General features: G+C 39.5%; 1 protein-coding gene across 1 annotated transcript; it reads left to right on the top strand.

Moving 5' to 3' along the window:
• The first annotated feature begins 10,773 nt into the window (after positions 1 to 10,773).
• On the top strand, positions 10,774 to 18,254 carry LOC308104654 (DDB1- and CUL4-associated factor 7). Its single transcript, XM_080455116.1, has 7 exons — positions 10,774 to 11,216; positions 12,825 to 12,983; positions 14,249 to 14,360; positions 14,584 to 14,702; positions 15,253 to 15,462; positions 15,689 to 15,806; positions 17,424 to 18,254. Exons 1-7 carry the CDS (start codon positions 11,079 to 11,081, stop codon positions 17,594 to 17,596), a joined length of 1,029 nt encoding a protein of 342 aa, XP_080311242.1. The 5' UTR covers positions 10,774 to 11,078; the 3' UTR covers positions 17,597 to 18,254.
• The last annotated feature ends 460 nt before the right edge of the window (positions 18,255 to 18,714 follow it).

Here is an 18,714-nt window from a genome sequence, read left to right on the forward strand (position 1 = left end):
CAAAGGAAATACTATCATTGGAGGAAGGTACACTAAAAAAAAACAGGTGATGGATGAAACCTTCCATCAAGCATGTACACCATTTTGAGTTTGTTTAATTGATGGCTTCAGTGGAGTTTGTAGTTATATTTAGAGACAAATGATTTTGATGGTGCAGCATTGCCAAATGCAGATGAGATGAGATGATGATAATGAGGAAACTCAGGATATTGTGAACATGAGATGACAAGAAGCACTACTATAAAGTACTTTTACATATTTAGTTTTTTTTTTAATGGAACTTATAAATGCCCATACATATTATAACAAAGACAATACTACAAACACTTGATTAAATAATATAAATAGACCTACTCTTAACATTGCAAGTGTATCATTTTACATAACAATAGAGCCAGTGGAAGAGGATTAATAAGACATATCTTTCCTCTGGTAGTCAGTGGATATGTGACTTGGCTATGTGATGAGACCATGCACACTTCATATAAAAAGTACATGGTATATTAATGTTATTGAATCATTATCAAATTTATGCAAATGGTCTTTGCATTGTTGTGGAAACACCCTGTGCTGTACAGAAAATAAATGGACAAGCAACTGCTGTTTATTCTGATTGTATAAAGTTATGCTTCTGTACACATGAGTGTATTGTGGAGTGGTTTGTTGTTGGATGGAAGCAGATAGCCACAGGGTGAGACATTTTGCTGCAGCATTAACTCCATTAATCAAGCTGATTAGCTATCAGATTTTAAAAGTCAGTCAGTCAATCAGCCATTCAGCCCACCTGTACAGAATATGTCTCTACCTTTAGTGAGTCACTGCTGTGATTGGATTTACCCTGAAAATGGCTTATGCTGAGAAACAGAACTAATCCAACCTTATTTTCCGTCATAGCCGTTTTAATTAAGCTATTAAGTTGAACAACATAAATAAGCCATCTGGCTTCTATAAAGCAGTGGTTCCCAAAGTCTTTCAGCTTGAGAGAAGTTGAGACCCCCCCCAAAAATAAATAAATAATAATAATAATAATTTGCCGTCTCCCCGCAGCGGGACTCAAACATACAAAAATATATTATTAATTAACCACCTTAAGCCATATTTCAAAAATAGTGAAAACAGCAGATCTACAAACTTGCTTTAAATTAATCCTTCATACACATTTAACCAGTCATGAATAAGCCATAAATATGAATGACAAAAATATACATCTGAGCCTATATGGCAACAAGTGCATGGCAAAGGGTAGTATGTTTTCCTAGCAAAAGCCTACATTTGTGTTGGATGTAAATAGTTTCTGGTATTTACGTGGAGACAGTGGAATTAGTGTCAGCAAAGGGGGAAAAAAACAATATCATGTCTTTCAATATGGCAGCAACCACTCAAGCAGATGTAAATATGTGCAGCTGGAAGTGACAAACCACCACAGTAGCCTACATGGTTTAAACTGATTATGCAAAGAGGGTCCTTTGTGTGCTTTACTTTTAACAAGGCTTTTCCTATTAAGTCTAAGTTTAACGTCAAAAGAGCTGGTGTGTATATATATGTACACACACACACACACACACACAGTACATGAGTTTCCTGATTGTGTCACTGAAGCATACTGTACTCTTCCAAAGACGGGAAGCGAAGAGGTCCATTCATTATATGCTTATACTTATGGTATGCCTACAAGATAAATAACAATAAAGAAACATTGAACCTTGAATAGTGGCAGGCTCTGCAGGGAGCGGAAGTTGTATGCATTCCCTGATTATTTAAAGGCAATTTAAATAATCAGGGAATAACCTAGCCTTATGAATGAAAAAGGTGCCATGAAGTCAGACCTGCCCTGTCATACAGATGACAGCAAGGTGTATGGGATCTGGCATTTAACCACTTATGCCCTTTTTCTATTTTTTTATGTTGTAAAGTTTTTGAACAATTTCGCCAGTTAGTGACATGGCCAAAATAGAGACACCAGGGTTAAAGTGGTCAAATACAACGTGCTTTTTTTTTAAACGTTCTGTTTATTTAATTAAATTTTTAACATACTCACAGGTCATATAGGCATTATTGAAGCAAATAAACAAGGTATCTCAAAACAGTCAAGAAAATGAGTGGGTAACAGGATAGACAAATATTAAGTAAGAAAAAGATAAATTGAATAAGGTATAAACAACAGCAAAAACTAAACAAAAACAAACAAACAACACACACACACACACACACACACACAAAGAAAACAACAACAAAAACAACAACAAAAAACTAAACAAATACACAACATAAAATCTCCAATAAAATTAATATACAAAACAGTCCACAGTCTATAAACGCCACATTGAGTTAAGCATAGGCATGGTCTTTGAAAGCAAATTTGGGGGAGCTGCAATCTGGTACTTATTTTAACAATGGCTTCTTGTTCAGGAAAAGAAATCCTGCAGTTTCTATTAGCTTGGATTTCCCATCGATGATGTCAGTGTCAGGCAGCTTCTAAACTGTCCACAGCTCTCCTCTGAGACAGACAGAGTAGACAAAACATTCATATTATATATTATAATGAGCATTAGTGAGGACCAATTATATGAATATAGTTTGAAAATGTGTGAACTCTCCTTTAACATATACTACAGATATATCCACCCTTTAAGCACATCTGACTCCCATGAAACACCTTGACCCTAATGTGTGCCAGAGTTTGATGGACCACTATTTGTCTTTTGATTTACAGTAGATGAATCCTTCAAACACATTGACCTCATCTGAACTTTTAAATTGTTAATTTTATAGGCAAAACTGCACCGCCTAAAGTTGGAAGTATTGACACCGGAATAAACACTTGGCACCTAAACACCTCCGGTGACAATGGAAGTAGTGTCTGCAAAAATGGTACTACCATTGGGGGAAGGTAGACTATGACTGTCATGATCAGGCTGTTGACAATGATCTGATGAGCCCTCTTCTTCTGGGGATTTGCGTCTCTTCCACCTGGGTTAGATCTTTTCAGAGCCCAGAGGATGGAGAAGTCACAAAAAGCAATAGTGGGGAGAGCAATGACATATGGCCATGATGCAATAGGACCGCTGTTCACATAATGGTAATGAAATAATGTTACAACCCCATAAGCCACTGTGGTGAGCCAGACAATAGAAGCTGCCACAACCCGGGGAATTAGACTCTTCCTGGCCCTGTAGACGAGCGGATGAACCACAGCCACGTAGCAGTCCAAGCAAATGCAGGCCATGAGCAGAGGTCGTACACTGAGCCTCAGTGTAAAAATAAAAGCAATAAAGTCATTAAAGTTTGAGTCGTGCGCCATGAAATAATTGATGATGGCCGGTGGAAGAAACAGAAGATTAGGTCCATGAGAGTGATGTTTAGCATGAAGACATCATTGGGGGTAAATGGGGCTCTATTCCTGTGTCTCTTAAATTGCTCCCAAATTACAGCGACACAGGCGGGAAAGCCAACGAGGAAAATGACCGCACAGAAAAATGACCAGGTGATGTTACCTTCCATGAAGCCCGCACACCATATTGTTTCAGTGGAGTTTGTGGTTATATTTGGAGACAACCGATGGAGCAACATTGTCAAACCCAGTTGAGATGATGATGATAATGATGAAACTCAGGATGTTGATGAACATGTGATGACAAGAAGCACTAGAAAAGAACAATAAGCACATTTACATGTTTAATAATTTAGCTTAATAATTTAGCTTTCATTTTTCACTTTACAACAAGGACAATACTACAAACACAATTGGAGATTAATTCATATTAATAATAGGCCTAGTCTTCTTATGGTCCCAGTTTAAGAACTATACTTTTAACATTTGCACATGCACCGTTTTTACACAGTAGAGTGGAAGACGATAAATACATACCTTTCCTCTGGTCAGTGGATATTTGTGATGAGACCATGCAGCCTTCATGAGCCCAAAATATATACACATGGAATATGTTGATGTTACTGACACATGATCAAATCCATGTAAATGTATGCAGATTTTGTAGCCCGCATTGTTGTGGAATCACGAATCCCTGTGCTACAGAAAATAAATGGACAAGCAAGTGATGCTTATCCTGACTGATATTTGATTTATTCAGTTTTTTTAAAGTTTTGTTTCTGTATAGTGTGGTGTGTTTTGTTGACTTTTGGAAGCAGAAGCCTGGTGAGACGTTTCGCTGCAGCAATCATTAACTGTCAGATATCCTGATTGATATTGTTTATGTAAACAAGACCAGGAGACCTGGTTCTGCCAGACCCAGAATAAGTACTTTATAAGATCACTACGTCACGGCTAAGCCGGACTTCACATGACGTGTCAGCCTGTGTCTATGCCCATGTATGGACGAAAGGGGGACAGACTTTTATAAGCCGGACTTCACATGACGTGTCAGCCTGTGTATGCCCATGTATGGACGAAAGGGGGACAGACTTTTATGGCTGGGGCCTAAGGTCAAAGGGGGCATGCCCATGTATGGAGAAAACAGGTACAAAACATGCCCATGTATGGACGGAAGGGGGACAGACTTTTATGGCTGGGGCCTAAGGGCAAAGGGGGCAAAACCTGTTTTTTGCCCATGTATGGAGAAAACAGGTACAAATCATGTCCATGTATGGACGGAAGGGGGACAGACTTTTATGGCTGGGGCCTAAGGGCAAAGGGGGCATGCCCATGTATGGAGAAAACAGGTACAAAGCCTCATGTAGGCCGACCCCTTGGGTCTGGCAAATATAGGGAAAACCTTTTTTGTGAAGTTATGTTCCTATACACATATGTAAGTGTGGTTTGTTGTCTTTTGAAGCAGATAGCCACAGGGTGAGATGTTTTGCAGCAGCAATAACGCCTGTCATTTATCAAGCTGATTGGCTGTCAGATTGAAAAGGCAGTCAATCAGCACTATGTCTCATCCTCTTGTTTTGCAGTGAGTCACAACTAACAGCCATTAGATTTACCCTGAAAAGGGCTGATATTGAGAAACAGTGAACCAGCCTTAATTGCCTAGTTTATTGCAGTTTTAGTTTAAGTAGTTTCAGTTGATAAAGTTGTAAATAAGAGCAACACAAAAAAGACGTATAAGCCATGTGGCTTCCATAAAGCCTGTATACTTGCAGAATCATGCATAAAATGTGTATACATTCAAACATGTGGTCATCATAACTATTAAGACTTTTGTCGTGTTTAAAAGTGTTACAAAGCACAGGTAAAACATTTCACTAACATTTGTTTATATTGACATATAAACCTATCATATACAGGTAGCCTACTACATAATACAGCATACTGCACCAGTGGTACAGTGGAGACCAGGGGTCCCTTGAATCTGTACTATGTAACTCTCAGAGTGAACCAAATGGACCCTTACAGGTCCATTTGGTTCCATTTGTACACTCTCAGAGTTATGGGGTCCTTGAAAGCTTGAGAAGAAGTCCCATGAAACATTTTTACAATGTAATGTGTTGCAGAGTTTGGTGTAACACTATTTATTTCAGTCTGTATGATTTAGATGAATCTTTTTATACAGATTTCACCAAACACAACCTCATCTGAACTATTACATTATTTATTTTGCCTAGATTTTCTAGGTGGAGAATAGGCAAGAGCGCACTGCCTAATATTGGAAGAATTAACAATGGAATAACCACTTGGCACCTAAACACATGCGATGACACTGGAAGTAGTGTCTGCAAAAATGGTACTACCATTGGGGGAAGGTAGACTATGACTGACATGATCAGGCTGTTGACAATGATCTGATGAGCCCTCTTCTTCTGGGGATTTAGGTCTCTTCCACCTGGGTCAGATCTCTTCAGAGCCCAGAGGATGGAGAAGTCACAAAAAGCAATAGTGGGGAGAGCAATGACATATGGCCATGAAAAAACAGGACTGCTGCTCACATAATTGTAATAAAGCATGGATACAACCCCATAAGCCACTGTGGTGAGCCAGACAATAGAAGCTGCCACAACCCGGGGAATTAGACTCTTCCTGGCCCTGTAGACGAGCGGATGAACCACAGCCACGTAGCAGTCCAAGCAAATGCAGGCCATGAGCAGAGGTCGTCCACTGAGCACCAGTGTAAAAATAAAAGTAACAACGTACTCAAATGTTGAGTTGTACTCCATGAGGAAATTGACGATGCCAGGTGGAAGAAACACAAAGAAGATGAGGTCCATGAGAGTCATGTTTAGCATGAAGACATCATTCGGGGTAAAGGGGGCTCCACTCCTGTGTCTCTTAAATTGCTCCCAAATGACAGCGACACAGGCAGGAAAGCCAAATAAATAAATGACTGCACTGAAAGATGCCCAGGTGATGGAACCTTCCATGAAGCCTGTACACCATAGTACGTGTGCTTCAGTGGTGTTTGTGGTTATATTTAGAGACAAAAGATGCTGATGGTGCAACATTGCCAAACCCAGATGAGATGATGGTGATAATGAGGAAACTCAGGATGTTGGTGAACAGGAGATGACAAGAAGCACTGCAAAAAAAAGTGATTAATTTAACTTTCATCTCTCCTTTTATATTATAACAAAGACAATACTACAAACAATTTACAGATTCAATAATATAAATAGCCCTAGTCTTCTTACCTAACACAGTACAGGCAGTGGAAGAGGATTAATAAGACAAACCTTTCCTCCAGTCAGTGGAAATTTGTGATGAGACCACCCTTCATGTCCTGAACATATACATGGCTGATATTATTCATGTATGATCAAAGTTATGTAAATGTATGCCAGTTTTGCAGTCCACACTGTTGTGGAAACACTGTCACAAAACACCCTGTGCATATGTTTGTATATGTAAAATATGTACAAGTAAAAAGAATGTTTTTGTGGAACTATGCTCCTGTACTGCACATACGTGTGGAGTGGTTTGTTGTCTTTTGGAAGCAGATAGCCACAGGGTGAGATGTTTCACTGCAGAAATAACATCTGTCATTCATCGAGCTGACAGGTTGTCCGATTTTAAAAGGCAGTCAACAGCCCTGCCCTACTACTGTGCTGTCTCATCCTCTTTTCACAGACAGATTGACTCTAAAATGTGCTAATTCTAAGAAACAGAACTGAACTAGCCTTAACTGTCTTTATTGCCGTTTTATTTTTAAGTAGTACAGTACTTTCAACTGAGATATTACATACATGGGAAACTGGTGGCCCGGGAGCCACATGCAGCCCTCACGTGGCCCGTCGGTCAACATCCAAATACCGATATATTATTGATTTCAGCTCTTCCACGTCCAAACATGCAATTTAACATGACCCATTACTACAATCAATTGTATTGAATTGTATTGTATTTTTTTCATGTCCAATGTATTTCTATTTAAGTTCATAAAGTTAAAGCGGCACTTTTTTAATGTATAAAATGTGATTATGTCCAATCTGTATGGTAGAGTATGTTAATACAATAGAACTTATACAATTGGAGTGGTTGTATTTTGTCTCCCTGCTCTTCTATTGAGAAATTTTGATTGTTCCAAAGGTCATGTCTCACCTAGACACAGGATCTGACACGCATTTTGACCTGAAAGTTGTAATTTAGCCCCTGAGCAAGCAAGCAGGCTCTATTAGCTCAATGGTAAACATGTCAGCACTTGCGCAGGAAACTGGGTTCAAATCTGAGGTAGAAGAGGAAAGTTACATTGTATTGTTACTATAGTATAAGTATAAGTATTACTATTTTTGCATTTGTAATTTATTTATTTTTTACACTGAATAGTAATTGTCAATATCCCTTTATTATTGCATTTGTGACTATCATGGCTACTTGAATGATGGGGTTTACAGTATACTGTCAAAAGAGTGCAGACCGCAGATACGCAATGTGGTCCCCTGGAGTGAGTGTGGAAATTGAGTGGTCCTTTCCATCATCAAAGTTGCCCACCCCTGAGATACTATGTTGTAAGTAAGATTACAAGTCTAAAAAACCCACTAGCTACACCCAACTTCACCAATGTGGGCTTACAGGTAGGAATTGCTTGACATGGTGGACAATGGGAGTGGGGTATGAGGGGTAAGGGTGTGCTTATGGGTATCGGTATGGTGTGGGGGGCTTTCAGGTAGGAACTGCTTGGTTTGGAAGATGGGGGGTGGATATTGGGGATCTTCAATTTAACTCTCTTGTTGGACAATTGTTGCACACGACCCTTTGGTCTGCATGTTTTGTATGGTGTTGGACAGGCATTGAACCATGCAAATGATTCACACAGGCATCTAAATTTCAAATGACTGGAATTCATCATTTGATACACCTGTGATAGGCACAAATCAAGGCTCTGTGCAGGTTTCATGAATCCAACATTGGTATTTTCTTATGAACGAAGATGTGCTAAATATACGAAGAATTTAAGAAATATTTTGTAAATGAGGCCCATTGTGAGCAAGTGGCCTCATGGTTTCACTATAGAGGAGGGGTCATAGATAGAGGGTCTCCTCCTATTATATCCTCTCAAGATCATGAAGGTGCACAGATATGTTGTTTGGGACCTGCTGGATGGACTGAGTGACACCAGCGGCGCTACAAAACAATAAGCAACGTGGCTTCCATTAAGCAAGCATTGCCACTGGAATAAACACCTGGCACCCAAACACACATGAAAATGGAATTAGTGTCATCAAATGAAATAATATCATTGGAGGAAGGTAGACTATGACAGTCATAGTCAAGCTGTTGACAATGATCTGATGAGCCGCCTTCTTGTACAAATAATTTGCAAGTAAGACTAATTGTGGTTGTCACAAAATCCCACAGCATTTGAGAACCACTGCTTACGGAGGACAGAGAATGGAGAGGACACATAAAGAAATAGCTGGGAGGCCAATTACACAGGACTGCTGGTCAACTTTACTGGAAACCTTTGTGCTTTGGCCATACCTCCTTCGTGCCCCAAAGTTGCGCAGTAGCCTAAACATTGGACTTTTTTTTTATCATGCATGATCAAATGAATGTAAATGTCAGCGGAATATGCAGCCTGCATTGTTGGCGTAACACTTTCACAAAACCCTGTGCTGTTGACAAGCAAATTTTGTTTGCTTTCTTGAATGGTACTGTATATACAATATGTAAAACATATGCAAATAGAATGTCACAGGTCAGTTCAACCTACTGACCTTCCACTGTTAGTGATCCATACATGATGATTTAGGCTACGAACGCTTTTTCCACTAGATGGAAAGGTAATAGCAGTAGCCGGGTAATGTTGGAATCATAATACATAATACAAATTCCTATAATATTAAAATAAATAATCGATGGATGGATGGGTGGATGGATGGACGGCTCGGTGGATGGGGTGGGGGGGGGGTAAGACAGAAACACCAGAAATGTGTTGATATCAGAATGAAAGTGTTGTGCTGGTGAAGGGGGTAGGCCTACTCAGTTGAAAAACAATTGTTAAGAAAGTTTGAGAACCACTGCTCTACCACACAGCACATAGGTGCACAGGAACATACATACTGTATTTATTTAGACTGTTATGATCTTGATCAAGTTTATTTTCCTCCATCATGTGTTGCCAATGACTGAGAAACACAAACAGCCAATATCAAAAATTGTCACTATTGCTACAAAAAGTAAATGTAACTTCTACAACTACAACAAATTCCACATTATTTGAGTAGGCTACCATTAAAAATAAGAATGCATTAATCAATTTTTTTTTTTCGAGCAATCTTCGTTCCTACTCTAACCTATGGTCATGAAGTGTGGGTCATGACCGAAAGAACAAGGTCGCGGGTACAAGCGGCCGAAATGAGTTTTCTCAGACGGGTGGCTGGCATCTCCCTTAGAGATAGGGTGAGAAGTTCGGTCACCCGGGAGAGACTCGGAGTAGAGTCGCTGCTCCTTCGCTTGGAAAGGAGCCAGCTTAGGTGGTTCGGGCATCTAGTACGGATGCCTCCCGAGCGTCTCCCTAGGGAGGTCCTCGCTGCACGTCCCACTGGGAGGAGACCCCGGGGCAGACCAAGGACCAGATGGGCAGATTACATCTCCACACTGGCCTGGGAACGCCTCGGAATCCCCCAGGAGGAAGTTGCTAATGTTGCTCAGGAGAGGAAAGTCTGGAGCTCTCTGCTGGAACTGTTGCCCCCGCGACCCGACTCCGGATAAGCGGTTGAAGATGGATGGATGGATTAATCAATTTTGCATAGCTGTATATTGGAATTCTATAACCATATTAAAATCTCAACGTAAAAGCTGTTTGGCATTACATTTTCAAACTAGTATTTCCGTTGTACATATTGGACAATATTTGAAAATGAAAATGCAATATATATGTAACCTGATTTCAAATTTCTGCATGCAATATTTCAATAAGTAAAATGTAATTTTTCAACCATTTGAAAATGAAATGCAATAATCAAAAGAGTGCCCCCAGTGTATTGCATTTATATAATACCACGATCTATAGCAGAATAGCAGATCAGCAATATAGCAGATCTACAAGCTCACAATGCATCACGATGCGATGCATTGTGAGCTTGTAGATGGCTATTTTGAAATGGTGGCCAAGTGGGCAATGTATGTTTTGTAATAATAATAACGAAGAAGTATAGAAAATTGGAAATACTCCAACAAAAGTTTTAAAAAAATCCTCAAAAGTGTACTTAAGTACAGTACTTGGGTGAATGTACTTAGTTACTTACTTTACACCACCGGTGGAATTACATTTTCATTTTAATACCTACAGCTGCATACTATACTGTCAATAGGGGGCGCTGTTTCATTTATTGCGTACACACGATGACGCTTTTCCGTCTATTTTCGTGCGCCGCCGCCATTGCTCCAGTGTGTGGATGTCTGATAGCAGCTGTGTCTGCCGTGTATGCGATCATTCATTATCATGGATTCTTTCAACGTTTAGCAAAACCTCCCGGACGGAATCTCTTCAGGAATAATCCTACTTTCGTACAAATGATACAAACTCGTATATAATCGGTCGCATTTGTGCATTTTCAGGCCATTGTTTAGGACGACCCGTCGCAGGGTCTCATTGTTTACCCCTGCTGGTGTGCTGGTGGTAAACCCTCGTAGTCAGTCAGCCACGCATACATATTAATACATTTATTATAGAGGGTTGAAGATGTCACTTCATGGTAAACGCAAAGAGATCTACAAATACGAAGCGCCATGGACGGTGTATGCGATGAACTGGAGTGTCCGACCAGACAAGCGCTTCCGTCTCGCCCTCGGCAGCTTTGTGGAGGAGTACAACAACAAGGTAACGGTTACCTTGTAACGTTAACGAGACGATTACATGTAATGCAACTTCATTTATTATACTCCATCGCGTTGCGCTAAAATAAAGCACAGGGCCTAGTCTTGGATCAAGACTATCGTAGGTGTATTTGATCGATTTTTATATATTCGATAGTCTTGGGCTGTACCCCCCCCCTCCGGAGCGTCCTGGACTTTCACCAGTAAATCCCGTATTTCTCCGAACATGTACAGAATACAGATGCAAAATATAAGGTGGTTACCCGGTTGCTCCAAATGTTAACTCAGCATTCGGAGTCTTTGTGCAATGTATTAGTCTATATTTTTCAATAGATGTGTGTTTTAATCCCGACTGTGCCTGAACGCCATTCCCCCCCTCGTTTACTTCCTGTTTACATTGCGTGTAATACCGGTTTTCACCGGATGCACCCCGTCTCTACCGCCCATTGAGGAATACTGGGAATTTACGACAGAATCCCACACAGGCGGGATTAAAACGCATATTTATTGAAAAATACGGGCTAATACAGTGCACACGGGTTCCGTATGTCGAGTTAATACCCGGGGCTACAGGTTCAGCACTTTATGTTTTTTTTTTGTAAATGTACGGAGAAGTACGGGCTTGCCGCGCGGATGTCTAGTGACAATTGGGGGTGAAGCCCAAGACTATCAAGAGATACGAAAGTAAAAGTCAGACTCGATAAAATACATCTACGATAGTCTTGATCCAAGGCTAAGGGCCTACAAGATTGTACTAGTTCTTTTTTCTTTTCTTTTTTTGGCAAGCGACACCGTCGCACTAATATACGGAGTGTAAATGTAGCTCCATTAAGAACCTCTTACTCCGCTAGCTGAGTGAGAGGTTCTTAATGGAGCTATAGTGTAAATGATGCTTAACCACTCAAGCCAGCTCTATTCTTACTAGTGAATCAGACCTGAGTTGCAACTGTTCTTGGACCAATTTTTCCGTGTAGGCTACACCAAAAATAGCTCACGGTGAGCTTGTAGATTGTCTATTCTTGGATTATGTACTCATCATCAACATAACCTTTATTTATGCTCGGAAATACAGTTGAGGGGCAGGCCCCCATTTTCAATGTAGCCGAGACGACAACACAGAACACAATACTCAACAGTCATTCACATAAAGCAACATCAAATACATGAATCGGAAGACAGAAAACACACACAAAAAAACTCAATTTTCAAAAAATAGGTACAAGCTAAAAAAACATTGCCCTGTTGACCCAAAGAAGGATGTGAACTGATTTTAAGGACTTCTGGAGCTCATTCCAAGCAGATGGAGCACTGATAGAGAAAACTGCCCATCACCACAATATGGGTTCAAGTGGTTAATAATGCACAATCCGCGATGATCCATAACCCACAGGAGGATATTCAAGTCATAGACATTAAAATTAAATTAAATAAAGATCTGAATCTTTCTCTCATTTAATAAAAACATATTTTGCTCTATGATCTACCTTCACCACTTTTTGTGGTTTTCAAAAATCGTCCAAAACAGGGCCTAGGGCATAAGTGCAGACACACACAACACCATACAAAATAAAGGCATTGATGACCCTTCATTGTTGTTGTATTTCTGTCATAGGTTCAGATAGTGGGTCTGGAGGAGGAGAGCTCAGAGTTTCTCTGTCGGAACACATTTGACCACCCCTACCCGACCACAAAGATCATGTGGATTCCTGACACCAAAGGGGTTTATCCGGACCTGCTGGCCACCAGCGGAGACTACCTGCGTATCTGGAGGGTAAGCCTCATTTTGTACTTTGTTGTATAATTGACCATGTCACTCGCTGAATAAAAACGGGAAAAGTTATTTTCAGTAAGCGACATACGACAAAGTGATTCATAAATTGGGCTTAAAGGGTAAGACCACTTTGGTAGAGGTTTGGGTTGTGTAGTTACCTTGCCATGATGTAACTCCAAAGGTGGACAAGACATCAAAAATAATTGCTCCATTGATTAGAAATTGATCATTCAAAATATGCTCCCCATTGACTTACATTGTACAGTAAAACAGCTCTCAAAGTCGCTCTTTTAGCACATAAACGAACAAAAACTAAGTTGATTCAGATAATATAGAACATCATCAAACCCAGTACTGTTTCTTTTTTAAATAAAAATGTTAACTTCCTGTTGATTTAGCTATTTTTATTAGAAAGAAAACCTGGACTGGATCGGCGGATCCGGATCCGGATCTTCAAATAGTAAAATCATCAGGAAGTTTGATTTTTATTAAACAAATAAACAGTACTGGGTTTGGTGATGTTCTATATTGTCTGAATCAGCTTCGTTTGTGTTCGTTTACGGGCTAAAAGAGTGACTTTGAGAGCTGTTTTACTGTACAATGTAAGTCAATGGGGAGCATATTTTGAATTATCAATTTCTAATTAATGGAGCAATATTTTTTTGGAGTTACATCATGGCAAGGTAACTACACAACCCAAACCCCTACCAAAGTGGTCTTACCCTTTAAGTAATTCTGAATTCTGAAATCAATCATGTTGAAAATGTATTATTTACAAGCATATCTCTCTCTCTCCCTCTCTTGGGACATTATTTGGTCATTGTTGGAACAGTGTTTTTTACACAGTTTTATACACAAAATGCATTTACATGAACATAAATAATGTATTTATATAAACGTAATTCTCGATTTATTCGATTAATCGGAAAAGTAATCAATATTCATTAATTAAAGAAGATAATAGATAGTTGCAGCTCTACTTCTCTGCTTACTTAGGAAATAATACCTTCCAATCAGTTCTCACCTTTTATGTTCAGCTAGATGATAAGCAGAATAGCCCTGCAACTATTGATTATTTTACCTTTTTTTTGTGTCTATAATGATATGCCCAAAATAGGATCGATTATTATTAGTGATTTTCTGGGGGCCCTTGTGGATCTCTTATGGGCTCGGTTTTCATATTACTGCCTGGAAATATAAACGTGGTAGTATGATGTTCTCTGTTGGATGAACATAGAGGGTCATGTCTCTGTTTTTATTGGCAGGTGAGCGACTCAGAGACTCGTCTGGAGTGTCTACTGAACAACAACAAGAACTCAGACTTCTGTGCACCCCTGACGTCCTTTGACTGGAATGAGGTGGACCCAAATTTGTTAGGTGAGATTACCACACAACAAACATCCTGTGTGTTTGTTTGTGCGTGTGTGTACTCGTCTACTCGACTCTACTCTTACCTGCACTGGAGCTATCCTGTGTTTCACTCTTACTGCTGTTACTGCTGTGACACTTGAATTTCCCCGCATGGATAGTAAAACACACAAACAGACACACACAAAGTATAATAACATTGAGCAAGGACATGCTTTTTCCTTCCCTCTAGGTACATCCAGCATTGACACCACCTGTACCATCTGGGGACTGGAGACAGGACAGGTGTTGGGCAGAGTCAACCTGGTGTCTGGTCACGTGAAAACCCAGCTCATTGCCCATGACAAAGAGGTACATTTTGTGGGTGGATGAACTGCAGCTTCATGTGTTGTATGAAAATATTCTTTGATGGACACGTACCTATTTGTTTACCCCTGATTCCGTGTTCTTGGTTTGGTATCATTCTGCTGTATGTGTCATCATGGACAAGGAAAGGATATGCAACCAATAAAAATGCAAATGCAACCAACAAACAAGGCTCAGGAAGCATGAAGCTGTAGGTCATGCAGTTTTTGGCCCGTTTTTAATAAATAAAATGTTATCTTCATACATCATAAATACAAAATGTCTATTTGGTATGAAGATATTATGGGTTGAATGTATTACTTCATGTAATTCCTTATCATCCAATACATATTGGTTTAACAACTATTTTATACTTTGCCGTATAACAAAGTTGCACAGCAAAAATAGTTATCTACTCGCTCACAATCTGTGCATTGTGAGCTTGTATATTAGCTATTTCTGGAAGAAAAGATTTGCCTATAATGACATGCCCAAAATGGGGATGCCAGGTTGAACGTGATTAATGGAACATGCCACCTCTGTGTCCATATCCCAGGTGTATGACATTGCTTTCAGTCGAGCTGGCGGGGGCAGGGATATGTTCGCTTCAGTGGGGGCTGACGGCTCAGTGCGCATGTTTGATCTCCGCCATCTTGAGCACAGCACCATCATCTATGAGGATCCCCAACACCACCCGTTGCTCCGACTGTGCTGGAACAAGCAGGACCCCAACTACCTGGCTACCATGGCTATGGATGGGATGGAGGTGAGCAATTTGGCACTTGTATTAGCCACTTAAACGCTGTATACTTTGTTGACCGGGGTCCCCTCTACACTTGGTCCCGTCCTTTTTTCCCATCTACACCAAATCTCTTTGCCCGAAAATAGTGGATCTATAAGTTCACAACGTATCACAACTATTCTTGCAGACTGTGACACACACACACATAAAATAACAGTTTTGCGCATGTGGTATTTTGTTGACATACCAGGTGGTGATCTTGGATGTGCGTGTTCCCTGCACCCCGGTGGCCAGATTGAACAACCACAGAGCCTGTGTCAATGGCATTGCCTGGGCCCCCCACTCCTCCTGTCACATCTGCACCGCAGGTATGTTATTGAACTTGGGTTTTGATGCTCTGTCTCAGCTTGATAAGATATCAACATTATTTCTTGTTGTATTTAGGGCTGTTTTAATTATTACATAATCACCTAATCGCAATTATTTGTGGTAATCGCAAGCTCGTATAATCAATTTCCGCTATTTCTTTAAAACAATTTTAAATGCCCTATTTTGGCCATAGTACATTATTTATTTTGATTATTGGTACTGGTCAATGTCAGTCATTTCTTGGTAAATTTAAGTTATTCTGCTTTTTTTTATTGAATACTTTATTAGTTAGAAATGTAAACGGCATGTGGTACAATACAACATTAAGGCTGAAAGGATAACACAAAACAGTCCTGGGTACTGGGTTTCCATTGTGGTCCTATGTATTCAATTCATCAACATAGCATTACAAATGTACACAATAATGTCATCAACAAATACAAACACTATGTACAAAGGAGAAAAAGGAAAAAACGACGGCAGTGAATGACACTTCCATTCAATGGGAATTTACATTTACCGGTACCTCCCCTTGTGGTCTCCTGATACTTTTTCAGGCCAATTTGGAAAGAAGCCAGTGATTCACATATTTTAATATACATTAATAATACATTATTATTGCCCTCTATAAATAAAATAAAAATGTTACCTTAAATATTGTATTTGTTTTATAAACGTTTACTCAAGAGGGGCAATGCCTGTCGCAAGTTGATGATGTCATTTGTCCATGTGTTCTAGCCCTATGGAATTTATGGAATGCATGTGCAAAAAAACATTTAGAATATTGATTTGATGCTCAAATGAACCTGTTTTTTATTTGCACAAGCTTTCCATAAATCCCATAGGGCTAGACCACAGGGGACAAATGACATCATCAACTTGCGACGGGCATTGCCCCTATTGAGTGAAAGATGAAGCCCTTTTTTTATGTATTATAGCAAATAGTTTGGCTTATTAGCCAGGGATCCTTTTAATAGATCAGGGCATTGTCATATCTGCCCTGTGCATGTTTTGTTTACAAAGCCTACATGTAAAACAGAAATGTATATTAAAATGTTATATTTATGTTCCAATGGCCAGAGACGGTTTTGTGACATCATGCATGTAGTGGCATGAGCTGCGATTGCTGATTGGTCTACGTTTGAGGGCATACATACTTGCCGTACATGCCATAAAAACAAAACAACACTTTATAATGGCAATTTTTTTTAAGTAGACCTGTTTGTTTAGCTGTTAAGTATCGTTTCCTTTTTTGCTACTGAATGGATTACTTAGATCAACCCAAATGTGGGGGAAAAAACATGAGCGGTGTCTTTTATGGGCACATTAATGGTAGCTATTCATTTCATGTTCCCTGCGCAAATCCCATGTGGTTAGTGGTTACCTACTAAGTTTTTATCATATTTTTTGGTTAGAAACGGGGCGTATGTTTTTATTTTCACTGGTAAATTACTCACACTGACACGAGTCCCTTTACTGACACCAAACATCCTCACCTCCAGTTTTGTAACACTATAGTGATAACGCATTGATTTTCAAATGCTCCCAACGTAATGCATGCATTGATTTTAGGGTACTGAACACTAACACATACCGTCCCTCCCCTTTCCCCCCAGCGGATGACCATCAGGCTCTGATCTGGGATATCCAGCAGATGCCACGGGCCATCGAGGACCCTATTCTGGCCTACACAGCCGAGGGAGAGATCAATAACGTCCAGTGGGCTTCCACCCAGCCTGACTGGATCGCTATCTGCTACAACAACTGTCTGGAGATCCTCCGGGTCTGAGTTTGGGTTTTCATACTCAAAAAGGATTGTAAAGACAGCGGGACAAGACATTGTACAACTGACAACGTGTTTTCTTTTTCTTTTCCAAGTTGATTTGGAAGCAGCCAATGTGACTCTATGTCAGTGGAAACTCTGTTTACATTGAAGGACAGAAAAATGTTGAATCAGTGTGATGTATCAGCAGTGTCTGTATAATTCATGCTGGTATCTGCAATGTATGTAAGTGTTCTTAAAGCGCTTTTCAACTGTGTGAGAACTGAAGATAAAGATGACCTTTTTTTTTTGAGCGGGGAGAAATACCTCACTGCTTAACATTGTTTACTCCTCCTTGATACTATTATGTTCGGGACATTTCAGTACGTGTGCACTCCTGTGAGCGAAATCCATTTTGTACAGGCAAGGTCAATGAAGCACCACATAAAAGTGGAATAGGAGTGTTATTATAGCCAAAAGAACTTTCATGTACAGACACCTAATAATGTTCAATAGAATGATCCCCTAAGTGTTTAGCATGTTGTTTGATAGACAAATAGGTTTGCTAGCGAGATGGTTTTTTAATGTTCTATAGAATGCTTAGTTATTTATTTAACCTATACAATTCTCCCCTTCTATTACACTTTTTGACATTTTGAACATAAACAAAACTGGATTTAACAATTCTTGTCTTCAATTGTTTTATTTGTTTTTTACCACCTTTTTTTATTGAGGCTATATGACACTAAATATCAATTGTGATATGAAAAAATACATTATTTGCAATGCATTAATATTACCAGATTACGGTCTACTATATATATACACTTTAACTATATTAATAACGGTTTAATTTGACTAAATTCTATTCTTAGCAACAATTCTATACAGAATAAACAACCCTTTACTATACAGTGTATTAGTGTACACCATTATACAGAGGTTTTGTGTCAAGACAATTTTACATTAATTGTGTTTGTACACTGAGGTGACAGTCAAAACCACAGGATGATGAAAGGTCATTTTAGAATATCAGTGTCGGTCTCTCCAATGTAGATAATTTAGTCTGAATATGTAAACATTTTATCAACCAAAGATCGAAGTTAAGGTACAAACGACGACGTTTCTATGGATTTACTGCAATT

Source organism: Gymnoscopelus braueri (assembly GCF_963280865.1).
Source record: "Gymnoscopelus braueri genome assembly, chromosome: 17".
NCBI lineage: Eukaryota > Metazoa > Chordata > Actinopteri > Myctophiformes > Myctophidae > Gymnoscopelus > Gymnoscopelus braueri.